At 41.6% G+C, this 16,073-nt stretch overlaps 1 protein-coding gene across 2 annotated transcripts in view; it reads right to left on the reverse strand.

Annotated features, from left to right (window-relative positions):
* NELL1 (neural EGFL like 1) overlaps nucleotides 1-15,488 on the reverse strand; it is a 604,942-nt gene extending 589,454 nt beyond the window's left edge. The window contains exons 1-2 of one of the 2 annotated variants that reach the window (XM_060765757.2): nucleotides 15,053-15,488; nucleotides 1,441-1,569 (exon numbers count right to left, since the gene is read on the reverse strand). In XM_060765757.2, coding sequence (XP_060621740.1) covers nucleotides 1,441-1,569; nucleotides 15,053-15,101 — 178 coding nt within the window. In that variant the 5' untranslated portion in view covers nucleotides 15,102-15,488. The remainder of the gene's footprint in view (nucleotides 1-1,440; nucleotides 1,570-15,052) is intronic. The other variant, XM_060765749.2, reaches the window with a different exon arrangement.
* Nucleotides 15,489-16,073: the final 585 nt, after the last annotated feature.

The following is a 16,073-nucleotide window of genomic DNA, read 5'->3' on the forward strand; positions in this document are numbered from 1 at the left end:
ACAAACATCCAGACAACCTTCACAACATTCAAGCAAGTATCAACAAAACTTTGCCCGTGCCAGGAAAATTAAATTTGATATGCTTTGCCCCACTCTCCTCTCTTGCTTCAGCAAGTTATGATTATTCCTACAAGTTTCAATTATTCCTGTGTGGAATCCTGAGAGAGTTGCCAGTCTATCATCACAGGCCTCCATCAGCTCAGCAAAGAAGGAACATTTCAGCTTCTCTGTTTGAGGTAAGGATTGTGTAATTGGCAGTGAACTTCGGGACCTGCAGGGGGGAGACACTGAAGAGGACTTTCCCTGAACCCAAGAAAGGAAAACACAGACCTGTGGAGATTCCATGCAGTAATGAGGCTTCTTGAGAGACACTGAACTTCAGTGCTGTAAGAGGCCTGGGGAGGGGGATATGAAGTGCTAGGGCTTTTAAATAAAGCATCTTCGAACAAGTGATGCTGTGTGGGGTCACAGACTCTAGAAACCAAGGTTGTTTCCATGTCCTTCTCCTAGTAGACAATCCATTCAATAGAATAGATGAAATAATCCAAATTACTACCGATTCACACATACCCTTTTTAAGCAGCTTGGTCCCAGACTGTCTGAAAGACCTTATCTCCCTACATGAGTCTTTCCAAGCTTTGAGATCTTAGGGAAGGGCTTTTTCTCAGTGCTGCCACAATTGCAGGCATGTTTGGTGAGGACAAGAGAGAGAACTTTCTCAATTGTTGTTTCTCTGTTCTGGGGTCCCGTCCCCCTCATGGACCATTCAGTGGCCCCCTCTTTTTTTTTCACAGCAGCAAAGGCCTTTTTATTTTGACTATTAACTGGGTTAGGCAAAATGATCTTTTCCCAAAGTGTGCTCTAACTTATTTACTCTTTTTAATACAATTGCAGGCTTAATTTTTTTACTTCTTTGCTTTCTGTTTTAATACTATCATTGTTTTGTTTTTTAAACCCTTGTTTTTACAGGTTGAACCTCCCTTATCCAGAATTTTGAAATCCAACATAGTCCCAAATCATCCACATGATTTCATACCTCTTCTTTTTGATGGTTCAGTGCACATAAACCTTGTTCCATGCATAGAATAGTTTAAAATATTGTGTATAAAATTACTTTCAGGCAGTCTATAAGGTGCATATGAAGCATGAATGAATTCCATGTATAGTTTTGGGTTTATCCCCAAAATATATCATCATGTATTTATATTCAGATACAACTTTTTTAAAAAATCCAAAAAAACTCTAAAGTCCAAAATAATTCAAGTCCCAAGCATTTTGATTAAAGGATGCTCTGCCTGCATTTGATATTTCACTGTACTTTGTTTAAATCTATATTGCAAGCCACCTTGTGTCCTCTGCCAAGACAAAGATGGGATATAAATTGAATGATTAACTAAACAAATACATACATACACAGTTACAGAAAGATATTAATCTTACCTTGAAATAAAAATGCTTTGCTCGCATTATGCAGTCCAGACACCTGTGTAACTCCAATTGTCATGTTGACAAGATCCAGTTCTGTGATAATATCAATTTGTAAACCAGGGTCCATTCCAAAGCCTACAACTGGTTTTAAAAAAAGATACAGAAAGTCAATTTTAATTTAGTAAAGAGCAATAACTGTAAATACTATACAATCATATATCCAAGTAACAAAACTGTTTCACTGCATCAACTGAAGCTAAACACCCATCTTGCTAGGGTTTTTCTTAGTAGTATACAGTAAAAACACAATAAAGCACCATCATTAATGCAACAGTATGGCATGATAAATGAGCTATGGCAGTAAAATAAACCTTTGAGAATTTGGAAGACGAAGAACACAGACACAGACTGGGCAGAGAATATTGTAATCTACTAGACAAGCAGTAACTGTGTTTAAGGAACTATACTATTATCAGATACATACTCCTACAACCAACTGAAACACTTAGGCCCCTTCTACACGGCCATATAAATCCAGATTCTCTGTTTTGAGCTGGATTATATGGCAGTGTAGACTCATATAATCCAGTTACAAGCAGATAATGCGGATTGTCTGCTTTGATAATCTAGATTATATGGTAATGTAGAAGGGGCCTTAGTTGCTCCTGTAATGTTTAACGCATTCCTCTTTTACTTAGATTATTCAAGTATTCTTAATTTCATTTGGACTAATAATATATCTCACCTCCTTTAGCAACAGCTTTCACCAAAGGGAAAAAATACCTCTGCACTAAAATTATTATTATTATTATTATTATTATTATTATTATTATTATTTCTTGCCTGCCTCTCCTCATAGCTCAAGGGAGGTTACAGCATTACTAAAACATAAAGAAACACATAATCATTTTTAAACACTCTATAAAATACATATTTCCACAAAACAAAAATCGTTTGAAACAGTCTTTGGTGGTTAGGTGTAGGATGTACATTTTATGTTGCTAACATACAAACCTAGGTTTTACATTTTCCCTACTTGGGAAGTAACATCATGCTCCATCACATCATGGTTAAGGAAAATAGGTTACTTAAACTAACCATAATTAAGATTACCCATGATTTCTGGTTCAAAAATATGCTTTGTTGTTATTGTGTGCTTTCAAGTTGTTACTGATTGACATCAGCCCTAAATTGACCCACTCATGGGGTTTTCTTAGATATCTAGCTATAAAAACAAACAGACAGAAGCATGTATGATTTTGGTCTCTAAGATTTGCTTTTGAGATTTTGCCCCTACTGGAATTGTGAGTTGCAAACCATCATCAAATATTGTGTGTAAAATTGACTCTATTTCAAAGTATATTTTATTTCAGTTACTTATAATAATGTCTGTATATGCAAGAAAGAGAGCCAGTGTTACTGATTGATATCAGTCCTAAGCTGAACCTATCATGGGGTTTTCTTAGATATCCAGCTATATACAACATTTGGTTACTTATTATAATTATGTCTGTATATACAAGAAAGAAAGTCAGTGTGGTACTATGGTTCGAGTGCTGGACTGTGACTCTGGAGATCAGAGTTTGGATCCGTGCTCAGTCATTGAAGCCCACTGGGTGACTTAGGGAAAAAATGCTTTCAACCTCAAAGGAAGACAGTGACAAACCCCTGCTAGGCAAATTTTGTGCAACTCCCCCCCGCCAAAAAATAAAACCCTACATTTGGTTCATCTTGGGGAGCCACCTAAAGGAACAAAACAGTAACAATCACACAAGAAGATCTGCATTTCTGCATGTGGTATAACTGTATATGATTTTTTTAAAAAAAAAATCTCATAAAGGCCAACTTGCCTGTTATATATTTTTAACAAGAAAATTCTGCATTGGAAAAAAATCAAAGTGGATGGTTGCACAAGTAATTCACTTGCATTTAACAGGCTATGAGGAAAACTGGGTATCTGTGCTTATTTTTTTCATGCAGAGTTTTATCTCCAAGTCAGGAGGAAAAATGAGTGAATGAATGTATGAATTCTATATTAAAATAAATCACACACAAAAAGAGTAGAAATGTAAAATATACTAGGTAAGAAAAATGAAATGGGTGAATCTATTCTGCAAATTTCAGACATTTACCACCAAGGCAGAGCCTTATGCCACCTGCTCACATATACTTGTAGTAATTCTCCTTATCTGCATTACACAGATAAAATCCTCATATTTGAATTCATCCTAAAACTTATGAGAAAAATAACATGAAAGGCTTCTCCTTTTAATGTAATTCATGTACTATAGACTGAATGCCATTGCTGTATGAAGGCGCTATGGAAAATCCCGTTTGCTCTTCCTCTTCTGACCATACCCTTTTAATAATAAAATGACAAAGAATGTGTTAACACTTTCAGAGCATTCAAAATCTCTGCCTAAAGGAGTTGCCGCCTTACTTTTCTTAATGGTATAACTAGCTCAGTGAAAAACATCTCAAAGAATTTGTTGCATTACTAAGAGCTCCATCTTGCTTGCTTCACATATACTTAGGAGCTGTTAAGAAGTTCCACAGAGATGCATTTGATTTCTGTTTCAATTACTTTGAAACAATTGCAATAACTGCAATTGTTCAATTATAATAAGCACTATCCCTAAGTCCAGTGATGAATAGTATGTTGAGAGCCAAGAAGGAGAAGTCCGCCAGGTTTCACAGAACTAGATGCATTTAGGATTTTTTCTCCAGGCCAGGCAAATGTGTATGCCAAACAATTTGTGTAGTGCTAGTTAGCATAAAGTGTAGCAATTCCACCGTTGTTGCTAATGTTCTATCCAGGATCTAATCCAGTCTTATCAAGGATTCTTTCTTTTCAGGTAATTTCTTCTTCATTCAAACAATATTTTGTCCAGCACATCAAGCGACATGCGGGGCTTGATGAATCCAAGGCTGGAGTTAAAATTGCTGGAAGAAATATTAGCAACCTTAGATATGCAGATGATACACTTTGATGGCTGAGAGTGAGGAGGAGCTGAGGAGCCTTATAAACGAGGTGAAAGAAGAAAGTGCCAAAGCAGGGTTGCAGTTAAACATGAAAAAACCAAGATTATGTCAACCAGATTGATTGATAACTGGTGAATAGAGGGATAAAACAGGGAGGCAGTGATAGACTTTGTATTGTTAGACACAAAGATTACTGCAGACGATGACTGCAGCCAGGAAATCAGAATATGTTTACTTCTTGAGAGATGAGCAGTGGACAATCTAGATAAAATAGTGAAGAGTATAGACATCACACTGGCAACAACTATCCTCATAGTTAAAGCAATGGTAGTTCCCATAGTAACCTTTGGATGTGAGAGCTGGACCATAGGGAAGGCTGAGCGAAGGAAGATAGACACTTTTGAACTGTGGTGTTGGAGGAAAATTCTGAGAGTGCCTTGGACAGCAAGAAGATCAAACCAGTTCATATTCCAGGAAATAATACCCAGCTGCTCACTGCAGGGAAGGATATTAGAGGCAAAGATGAAGTACTTTTGTCACATAATGAGAAGTCAGGAAAGCTTGGAGAAGATAATTCTGCTGGGGAAAATGGAAGGAAAAAGGAAAAGGGGGCGACCAAGGGCAAGATGGATGGATGGTACCCTTGAAGTGACTGGCTTGACCTTGAAGAAGCTGGGGGTGGCTATGGCCAACAGAGAGCTCTGACATGGGTTGGTCTATGAGGTCACAAAGATTCAGAAGCGACTGAACGAATAATCAACAGCAACAACAAGAACTTTCACAGAGATGCATTTGATTTTCATTTCAATTGCTTTGAAACAATTACAATAACTGCAATTGTTCAATTATAATAAGCATTATCCGTAAGTCCAGTGATGAATGGCATGTTGGGGGCCAAGAAAGAGACAGTCCGCCAGGTTCCACAGAATTAAATGCATTTAGGATTTTTTCTCCAGGCAAGGCAAATGTGTATGCCAAATAATTTGTGTTGGTGCCAGTTAGCTTAAAGTGTAGCAAATCCACAGTTGTTGCTAATGTTTTATCCAGGATCTAACAGAGTCTTATCAAGAATTTGTTATTTTCAGATAATTTCTCCTTCATTCAAACAATGTTGCAACTGTTAAAAAAAATTCCCTGCACCGGGTCTGTGACACAGCTGGCTGGAAGTCAGCTGCATTAAGATCACTACTGACCAGAAGGTCATGAGTTTGAAGCCAGCCTGGGTCAGAGTGAGCTTCCAACCAATTCTATGTAGCTTGTTGTCAACCTTTGCAACCCGAAAGAAAGTTGCATCTGTCAAGTAGGAAATTTAGGTACCACTTATGTGGGGAGGCTAATTTAACTAATTTACAAGGCCATAAAAATCTTCAACAAGTATGCGGGGAATTAGGAGTATTTTATCAGTGTCACAGATGGACGGTGAAGTGACAGCTCCCCTGGTGGCCAGAAAAATGTTGGCATGTTAAATAGCCTCTGACTGTCTGTCTATATGTGTTGTGTGTCTATGGCATTGAATGTTTGCCATGTATATGTACATTGTAATCCGCCCTGAGTTCCCTGTGGAGTGAGAAGGGCGGAATATAAATACTGTAAATAATAAATATTTTAACTAAGCAAAAACAAAGTAATATAACCTACCTCTTGGAATGTGGTTACATAGGTCTCACATGCATCTATATTGCATTACAGATAGAGTAACCCCTGTCCAAAATGCATGAGACCAGAAGTGTTCTGGATTTTAGATTTAATTATTTATTTGGGTTTTGGAATACCTGCATATATGTACATAATAAGGTATCTTGTAAATGGAACCCTAGTCTGAACACATTTTTTTTCATATAAACCTTATACACATAGCCTGAAAGTAATTTTAGGAAATGTTTTTCATAATTTTGAGCACTATTTTTTTACATCCATTGATACCCATCAAAAAGTCAAGATGTTATTTTCTTAGCCTCCCATGCCAACAATTTTGGAGTATTCTGGACTTCCGGATAAGAGATACTCAACCTATATTAACAATAACTCATAACTAGGGAAACTTTGGCTCCCGAGATGCCTTTTGGAATGCAACTTCCAACTCTCCCAGACAGCATGAAATGTTAAGAAATACTGTAGGTTTCCATTTAACAATATCTGGAGGGCTACATGAGTTTCTCCTCTGTAATAAATAAAGAGTATGCACACAAAGCCCATTCAAAATCTTAACTTAGATCTGGTAACAAGTATAGTAAACATCTTTACTAGGCTGGCAGAATTCAGGGAAAATTCAAGTGCGCAGGAATGCAGCCACTAAAGCAAGGTGAACAGACAATATGTTTAAAAATGGTTGGAAAGAAAGAGTCATGAATGAAGGAGGGGGAAAGCAGAAAGTTGAAGAAACCAAGAAGAGAAGAAAAAACACTATTTTTGTCATTCCTGCTGAGATTTCCATCATCTATATCCCATTTTAAATTGTCATACAACAGTGATCATTGCATCACACTACCTAAATAGTTTCCAAACCTGCTTGAAGAACTCTCACTTTAGCAGTTTTGTGTTTCCCTTCCTCCTTATTACTTTTCCATTTGAGAGGCCTTTATACTGAGATTTACTGCTGATGTTTCTGTACCAATTTGAGGAGCCTTTATGACCAATGAGTGTAGTAAAAAAGGCTTTAAATAATAAATATAAATAAGAACAGCTAAGGGAAACACAGAACATGGTATAAAGGAAAGAAGACTTAGAGCTCTGGGATGTTAAGTTTAATGTTTTAACATGTTAGGGCAATCTCAGTGACCTGAAGTGTAGAGATTTTAATGATAATGGTATATGTGATTATTTTTATGCTTATTTATATTTTTGTAATTTGTGTTTTATGCAATGTGTCAATTTACTGTTTATATGTTGGGTGGGTGGGATGATGGTTTTCTGTATTATGTAGTCATTTTTCTATTTTGTTCTCCTCTTTAAGTCCTATCCATGGGAAACAGTGGGATAAAAGTAAATAATAATAATAATAATAATAATAATAATAATGCACTCCTGTCGCAAAAGAGATGATCTAATCAAAAAGGGAGGAGAGACTCATTATTGAACTTCTACCAGAAGAATGGAGTGATCTGTAATTTATTTATCAACAAATGGAACACCTCTATCCAGGATGGCCATCGTTTCCCATCAAGCATGCAGCTTCAGAAGGAACTCACGTGGAGGGGTTAAGCCAATGGCCAGTTCACGGTCCCTCCACCTGTTGAGGGGCTGTGACGTTGAAAATAACACTGCATATGTCTTATTTGTAGTGCAAAAAACCCACTGAAGAACAATACAATATATAAAGCAATGAACAATTTCAACCAACAGAAATGTACCAGTCTTTCAATGGGAAATGTGGGCCTACTTTTGGCTGGTGAGAGAGTCGGGTTAATTGAGATTGATGTTGTTGTGTGCGTTCAAGTTGTTTTAGACAGTGACATATGGTGCCTTAGAGTCTGGTGGAGTCTCCTTCTCTGGAGATTTTTCAGCAGGACTTTGAACATGCCTGGGTTAAGGAATGAGTGGCAGATTCACAGCCAATTCATCCTCTTTTCTGAATTGTGTGTGTGTCAGTGTGCATGTGTCAGCTCACCAGTTAAGTCATGGACATAAGATGCATTTGCATGACATCAATTGGGTTTTAGGGTTCACTCAAATTTATTAAATGTACCCTGAACTGTATGAGACCTATTTGTATGTGAGTATAGTCAACACTATGTGAGTATTGGACTAGGATTCTGGGAGACCATAGTTCAAATCCCCACTTGGTGATGGAAACTCACAAGGTGGCTTTCGGCAAGTCAGAGGCTCTCAGCCTCAGAGGAATCCAAAGCAAACTGAACAAATCTTCCCAAGAAAGGTTTATCATATATTGGGAATGATTGAATGTACACAAGAAAGAGGAGAGGAGGAATGTTTAATGTTTTTGAAAAAGCCTGCATCGATATCTCCCATAGAGTCAGCAACATTTCAGTTCTAAGCCCACAACAGATACTGATACAATGAGTATTATCTTGCAACACAACCAGTTCATTTTAATGTATCCCTAGCCATGTCAAATTTTCAGATCCAAACCTTCTATAATCACTAGGGTAATTTTTGAAAGTCTTGCATTCAAAGAAAACCTCTCCCCCACCCCCTGAATTAATTAAGCAAGAATACCACTCATCTATACATATAATAAAAGTGAAAATGTGTGTATTTGTGTAAATGTATGTATGTGGAGGAGTGTCCACTTACACAGACAGCCTCCAGCTTCCACAAACAGGCTATAGTTCCAAGGGCTGAGAAGCTTCCAAAGGCACTCCCTCAACTGACTTTGCAGGTTGTAGTGAGTGCCATGAACATGTAGCCCAACCCCTGCCATTGTCCTCCTCAAACATCAACCAACCAAGGAATGCTTTCTTTCGAGGACCATTTCATCCTAGGTGTTCTGTTTTTTTCTCCAGAATGGACATCACATCTCTTTCCAAATTTGCATGACCCCACCCACTGCCTCTCACTTACTTCTTCCCTGCCTATTCCTATGGTACAAAGCAAACAGGACATGATCAGCAACTGAACAAGAGGTTGGCACACAAATTCTCATAACCAAGGCAACATACTGGAGATGTCCAGGGGAATCAACCTTCATGGGAGTTATAGTTCACCTGCATTCAGAGAAACTGTGACCTCCACCAACAATGGACCGGGACAAAACTTATCACTGAGAAGCCCCATGACCAACTAAACATACAACAGGGGTTTGAGGGAATGGACCTTGATGCTGAGGATTGTAGTTCATCCTTATCCAGACAGCACTGAACCCAGCCAACTATGGATCTGGACCAAATCTGGCACAAAGACCTAACATGGCCAACTGTGCATACAGGCAGGATTTGGGGGTTAATGACATCTGTTTTGGGAGTTGTAGTTCACCCTTACGCAGAGAGCACTGAACACAGCTGACGTTGTGGACCAAACCTGGCACACAGACCCAACATGGCCAACTTTGAATACTGGTGGGGTTTGGGATGATTGGCCCACGATTTTAGGAATTGCAGTCCACACACATCCTAATGCATTTTCTAATGGGAGCATTCATTAAAAACAACAGGAAAGCCCAGTTTTTTCTAAGAAACAGAGCTACAAATTACCACACTGATATTACCTAATATCCAAAAGAACAGTGCCATTTTCAAATAACCTGGACCAACATAACATACTGGAAGGGCTTGGGGGAAAATGACCCTGCAGTTCACCCTGCGTCCACAGATATTACCAAACTTCCCATAACAAACAATGCCTTTCTCAAGTAACCCAGGCACCACCGGATCCCCAAGCTAGTATATCATAAACAAAACAGTGCTTTAAATGATGACTTAGGAAACAATGGGAGAAATAAGCCACGCAAAATACTTTATAAAATCTACTTTGTAACAAAATGTTTTTGTAACAAAATGAGAAAAATGTTCACAGAACAAGCATACTGTATATTTCCCTGCATGAAGTTTAACCTGGAAATTCTAGTATTAGGAGAACCTTATAAACAACATCAGACATACTGAACTACAATAATCAAGGTGCGCCTTTCTCCAGTTATGATTAACAAATGTCTCTGCTCTTCAGCAGGATGCTAGTATTTTCCATTTCACGTCTATACTGTTCTCTTATACTGGGTCCTAATACTGCATGCAGACAAGCAAATCCTTGGATTTTTTTATTTAACAAATTAATAATTAATCAACACACAAAAAGCAGCTTCTGTTGTATAATCAGGTCTGCTATCTTCCCAGGGGCCTCGAAGCCTCTTTCTGAAATCTTAAAGAAGAGCACAGGCAGCTATTTCATTAGCATTTGTGTCTAAAGTAGAACAAATGGATGAAACAATCCATTTCCCCTTATAAATTAGAGAGAGAGATTAAATGGGAAATGATTTCCTCTAATATTATTACAAATCATTCAGATTTGATAGTTTGTTTTAATTCCTGCTCAAGTCAAGAACCCACATCCTGACTTTCTGTTATTATTCACTTTATTCTGATTTACTTTTTCAGAGCAAAAGAAAAATATATTTTGATTCATTAATATTACAACCAATGTGATATTTTGATTGGGCTGAACTACTCATCACATGAAAATCTCTTAAAATAATTAATCAGGCTGTGCAGCGGGGTTTCGGTTTAAATGCACTTAACAGAATTAACATCTTCATGCAGTATCTTCTATTAAGAATTTATCCCAATCTGACAGCAATTTAGAAGTCTAAGGATGCTCACCAAGAACTTTCCAAATGACTTACCTCTAAGGCTAACGTTTTGCAGTAATTTCATAAATTGAGAAGATTCTGTCAAACTTCAGTGTATTGACTTTATGCAAATACAGTCTTATGATCCAACTGTGACCAAGTTATATGGATGACTTATGCAGGCAGGTACTGACATAGCCCATTCAAGGACTCTTTCGAGCACCACAGAATTCAGTAAGAAAGAGCTACATTCATGCTTTCCTCTCTTGCGCTGAAATGAATGGGATCACTGATCTGCTTAATATAGGCCAAATGGTGCCCAGAGTCTTTTCAGGTGTGTGCATATTTCAGAGATAGGTTGCTGTGAGTTTTCCAGGTTGTATGGCTATGTTCTAGAAGCATTCTCTCTGGATGTTTCACCCACACCCGCAGCCATGGCAGAGGTTGTGATGCCTGCCAGCCATAGATGTGGGTGAAACGTCAGGAGAATGCTTCTGGAACATGGCCATACAGCCTGGAAAACTCACAGCAACCCAGTGATTCCGGCCATGAGAACCTTTGGCAACACATGTCAGAGATGTCTGCTGCTCCCAAGCAGGAGATTGGACCCCTAAAGATAATCTACACTGCCACCATTTTAAACCCTCTCTCTCCAGTAACTCAGTGGGAAGTTACTGAGGCTTCGCTTGGACTTTGTCCACCTCTATCACAGCAAAGACGTTTTCCTGTCCCTTGGGAGAAGAGAATCCCATTCCATGTGCACACACAAAAACTGAGCAAAGACACACGAAAGAGTATTAAAAAACGGAAGATATTTAACAAGAAAAAAACTTTCTTTTAAGGCAGCTATATTTCAAAAAAGGTATCTCTTAAATGAAGGTAGCTTTCTCCAGGGAAACTTAAAAGTAATTATAAGTTACAAAAAAGTCTGGGTTACATTCCGCCTAGGTTAAAAAATATATAACCAAGTCCCTTAGGCAAACTGATATCCTATTCTCATGATGTTTTGAATCTTGGGGTGGTCATGGGGCTGCTGTCCAATTTCTATAGAGTTTCTCCAGATGGCACACCACCCCAGTGGACACAATCTCACCTAGCTGGTATGATGTTCACATAAAAGCACAGTGCATGATCCAGGAAAGTTCTTGCATCCAACAATCCAGATGTAGACTGGAAACCCAAAATGAAATTACTTGTGCACACATGCATAAAACAAGCCCAGAAACCAACCCTATAAAACCTCTTCCTTCAGTCTTAAACCAACAATTCTTTGGGCATAATGAACTACAGGTATGGCATGTTAACACTGATTTAGATGCAGTCTGGGTACTTTGCTCACAGGCATCTCTAAAGAATATCAACCTTGCTCTAAGGTGTAAGTGCTGTTGAATGCAATTCAACCTTCTAGGTATGTCTGGTACTGGTGATCTAATAGTTAAGTATGAGGTGATAGTATAAAGCATGGAAATGGCAATTTTCACTAAAGAAAATAATATCCCAAGAAATCTTTGTAGCTGAACTTCCCTCAAAATAATCTAAAACTAAGGGTCTTCACAACACTTTAACAAATGTGATTAGAACAAAAGAAAGGAACAAAATTTAAAACTATTGTCGAAGGCTTTTATGGCTGGAATCACTGGGTTCTTGTGAGCTTTCTGGGCTGTCTGGCCATGTTCCAGAAGCATTCTCTCCTGATGTTTCACCTGGATCCATGGCAGGCTTCCTCAGAGGTTGTGAGATTTGTTGGAAGCTAGCAAAATGGGGTTTATATATCTGTGGATTGTCCAAAAAACTTCACAACCTCTGAGGATGCCTGCTATAGATGCAGGCAAAATGTCAGGAGAGAATGCTTCTGGAACATGGCCAGACAGCCTGGAAAACTTACAACAACCCAAAACTTCAAACTGTTCTATTACATATACAATTAAAAAAACTTTTAACAGCATTTTACAGCAATGTTCAGGACTGTTCCCAATTGCACACACAGCCCTAGAAAACTGTTTCTTTTGATGCAAGGACTGGGAAATGTTCCCATGATCTATTCATTTGTCCTGTCATTTTCAACATTGCAATCCAGTTGCCCTAAAAAGCAGTCTGCTCCAGTTAAGCCTCAATTAAAATGTGTCCTTATATTAGTTTCCTGGATTAACAGCTAAATCACAGAGAGAGGGTTTTCTCTGCATGCACCCAAAAAAAGCATTTCATAATATAATTAGTTTTTGCATTAGTGTGTGTTGTGTGTGTGCCTTCCAGTCACGTGTCAAATTATGATGACCCCATTAATTTCAGAGTGTTGTCCTAGGCAAAGAACACTTGGAGGTGGCTTTGCCAATTCTTCTGGCAAATCACTGTGAATGCCAGCACTTGGAAGGATGGCCCACTTCCATGTGAATGAAATGTGAAATATCAGCCCCTGCTTGTACTCCCCTTCTCTTTCTGCGGCAGAGATGTCTCTGAAGTGAAAGAATTTCTGTAAGCTGTTTCATTTGCTACTTCAAATCCTTTCCATCTTCTGTAAACAAACAAAAGATGCCCGGTAGGCTCCCTAAACTTTTTCTTACTGGTTTGGAGGGGTGGAAGGTAAGAGGGAAACAGGCTTCCTCGGTCATTAAAATAATACTAGGGAAGGCAGGGTTAGGGTCAATGCCCAGACCACTGAGAAGGCATCTAGCTACACAGAGAAAGAGGCTTCTCCCTCAAACCATGCAAAAAGCAAGAGCAACACTTGCTCCACCAAGCCTGCTTGTCAAATACAGAAGCGCTGACAGCTGATTCCTCGTGCAATTGATGGGGATTTGAAGGCAATATGAACGAGCAAGGTGCTTTGAATCTGGTGTCATGATCTCTTGGAGTGCCTTTCCCCGCCAAGCCCTACATTTTCCCCTTCGCCCCCCAGGAAAGGCGTGCTGTTTTAAGTCTCAAGCCAAGCGAGCTGCATGCCCTCGGCTGGGAAGACAATAAAAGAGTGCCACCCATGTGCAACGCTAAGAAACAGGCACTCCGCTCTGCTCTGCCGAAGAAGAGCATTCACCTGGCGCTTTGTATTTCATCATATATGTATAATTTTTTTACAAAATCCTTGTGATCCTCTCCAAGGGAATGATCTCCCCTCTGGCAGGTGGAAATCACCTTTCTTGGGCGGTTATTACAGGAGAGGAAGATCAATCCCTTCACCGGGGCTTGCCTCGTGCGGTGATGAGCAGCAAGGCTTCTTTAAGGGGAAGGAAGCCAGGTCTGGGTCGGATGGGAGGAGGAGGAGGAGGAGGAGGAGGAGGAGGAGGAGGGGGCAGGGGGGGGGGCGCACGGCGTGAATCTGGGAAGAAGGGGGGTTGCACAGCAAGGACTTGTCTTCCCTCCTAAGGGAGGCTGCCGGGGGGGTGGAGTGTCCTAAGAGAGCAGCAGCAGACGCCGCCACTGCCATTACAATGCAAAGTTTCCGAGTTCCGCCCTGCAAGACGCGGCACAAAAGAAAAAGGAGAGAGAGAGAGAGAGAGGAGAATGAGGGGGGAAGGAGAGAGAGAGGGCCCTTCTACACAGCCCTATATATCCCAAAATATCGAGGCAGGAAATCCCACATTATCCGAGTGTGGTTTCAGGGCCCCTTCCACACAGCTAAATAAAATCCCACATTTTCTGCTTTGAACTGGGATATATGACAGTGTGGACTCAGATAACCCAGTTCACAGCTGATACTGTGGGATTTTCTGCCTTGACAATCTGGGATATAGGGCTGTGCGGAAGGGCCCAAAGAGAGAAGAGGAGAGAGAGAGGAGGAAGAAAGAGAGAGAGACCTTCTTGATCCCAGATCCTTCCTCTTCCCATTGGGATCGTGTGGTGTTTTTTTAATCGCTTCTTACAGCAATCATTGACTATTTGTCTGGGTCAGGCAAGGCAAGGAAGCGATGGGAGAAAGATCCAAACGGGAAGAAGAAGAAAAGATAGATTATCTAATGGGAAGAAGAATAGATAGATAGATAGATAGATAGATAGATAGATGACACATAGAGGTAGAGAGAGAGAGAGCAAGATAAAGAGCTAGAGGAGCCAGAAATCCTCCCTTGCTCCTTTCTCCGCGCCTCTTCCAGGGCGACTGTCATTCCCTCGCACGCAAAGCCCCATTTCGGGGGTAACTCGCGGGCCAAAGGGGACCCGCTCTAAATAGAGAAAGAAGGAGCGGTGAAATCCGCCGCGAAAAGAGGAGGAGGGGGAAGGCATCCTCCTCCTCCTCCTCCTCCTCGCCCACCTATTGTCTCCTTCGCAAGAGGGTCCCTCGGCGCCCCTCTGCCTTCTCCCCCGCCCAAGTGCCCCCTTCGCCCCTGGGAGAGCCAGCCTTCTTCCTTCCCTTGGCCAGGCCGGGCGGGGATGCCCTTCTTCCCTCTCCTCCTCCTCCTGGGGGCTCACCTGTCCTCGCCGCCGCCAGGCAGAGGCAGACGCCGACGATGCCCTCCATCTGGGCGGTGGGTCGGTGGCGCGGCGCGATGCCCCGTCGAAGCCTGGCCCGGGCTCTCCTTGGAGCATCAGCGCCGTCCAACTTGAGCGGCTCCCCTGGAAGGAGAGGGAGGGCGAGGGAGAGGGGGAGGAGGAGGAGGGGGAGAGCCAGGCCCACGTGCTCCTCTCCTCTCGGCCCGGCGCGGCTCTCAGGCGGCCTCCTCCCGGGAAGAGCGGCTGGATGGGTGGAGGGGAGGGGAGGGGAGGGTCTCCTCCTCCTCCTCCAGCTCCGCTTTGTTCAGCTCCTGCCGCCGCCGCCCCTCCTCGCGCTCGAAGGACAGCGGCACCGTCAGCTCGCCCGCCTGCCTGCCTTTCTCTCTATGTGTAGGGAAAGGGGGGGGGGAGAGAAAGGGGCGCCCCCCCCCCTCTTGGAGCCTAATGGATCAGTCTAAAGCGCCGCCACTCCTTTCCCCCGAGCGGGAGGCAGGGGCATCTTTGGGAAATCGAGGGGGCGGTGGGAAAGGAGAGACAGAGCAAGAGAGATGAAGAACTGCTCAGGAAGGATGCTCCTATCCAGAGATCTGAGCAACTTGGAGGATGCTGCTTCTGCTGGCCCCCGTCTCCAACGAGACGGAAGCCGAGATTAAAGGAGAACTCGCCGCTTGATGTTCTTGAAGGATCCCAGAATTAATGTCCTTCCCCCCCCCCCCCACTCCCCGTGGGGTTTGTGGAATGAAGAGGACGCCTCCTCGTGCATCTGAACAAGCCCAAATGGCAACGCTCCAAAGCGTGGGGGTAAAACTGCCAGTCTTCGGGGCGCAACAGGGTTCTGGGGTCTTCTCCTCTGCCCTTGGGGAACCTGTGGCGACTAGACAGGCCCAACTTCCCCGGGGCTCAAAGGGGCAGCTTGGAGGGCTTCGAGGCATGGCCCTGCCCGAGACCCAAACAGGGTTTTGCTAAGCACGCAGTAGCAACCACTACCTTGTGGAACGTC

This window comes from Anolis sagrei, chromosome 1 (assembly GCF_037176765.1).
Source record: "Anolis sagrei isolate rAnoSag1 chromosome 1, rAnoSag1.mat, whole genome shotgun sequence".
Taxonomy (NCBI): Eukaryota; Metazoa; Chordata; class Lepidosauria; order Squamata; family Dactyloidae; genus Anolis; species Anolis sagrei.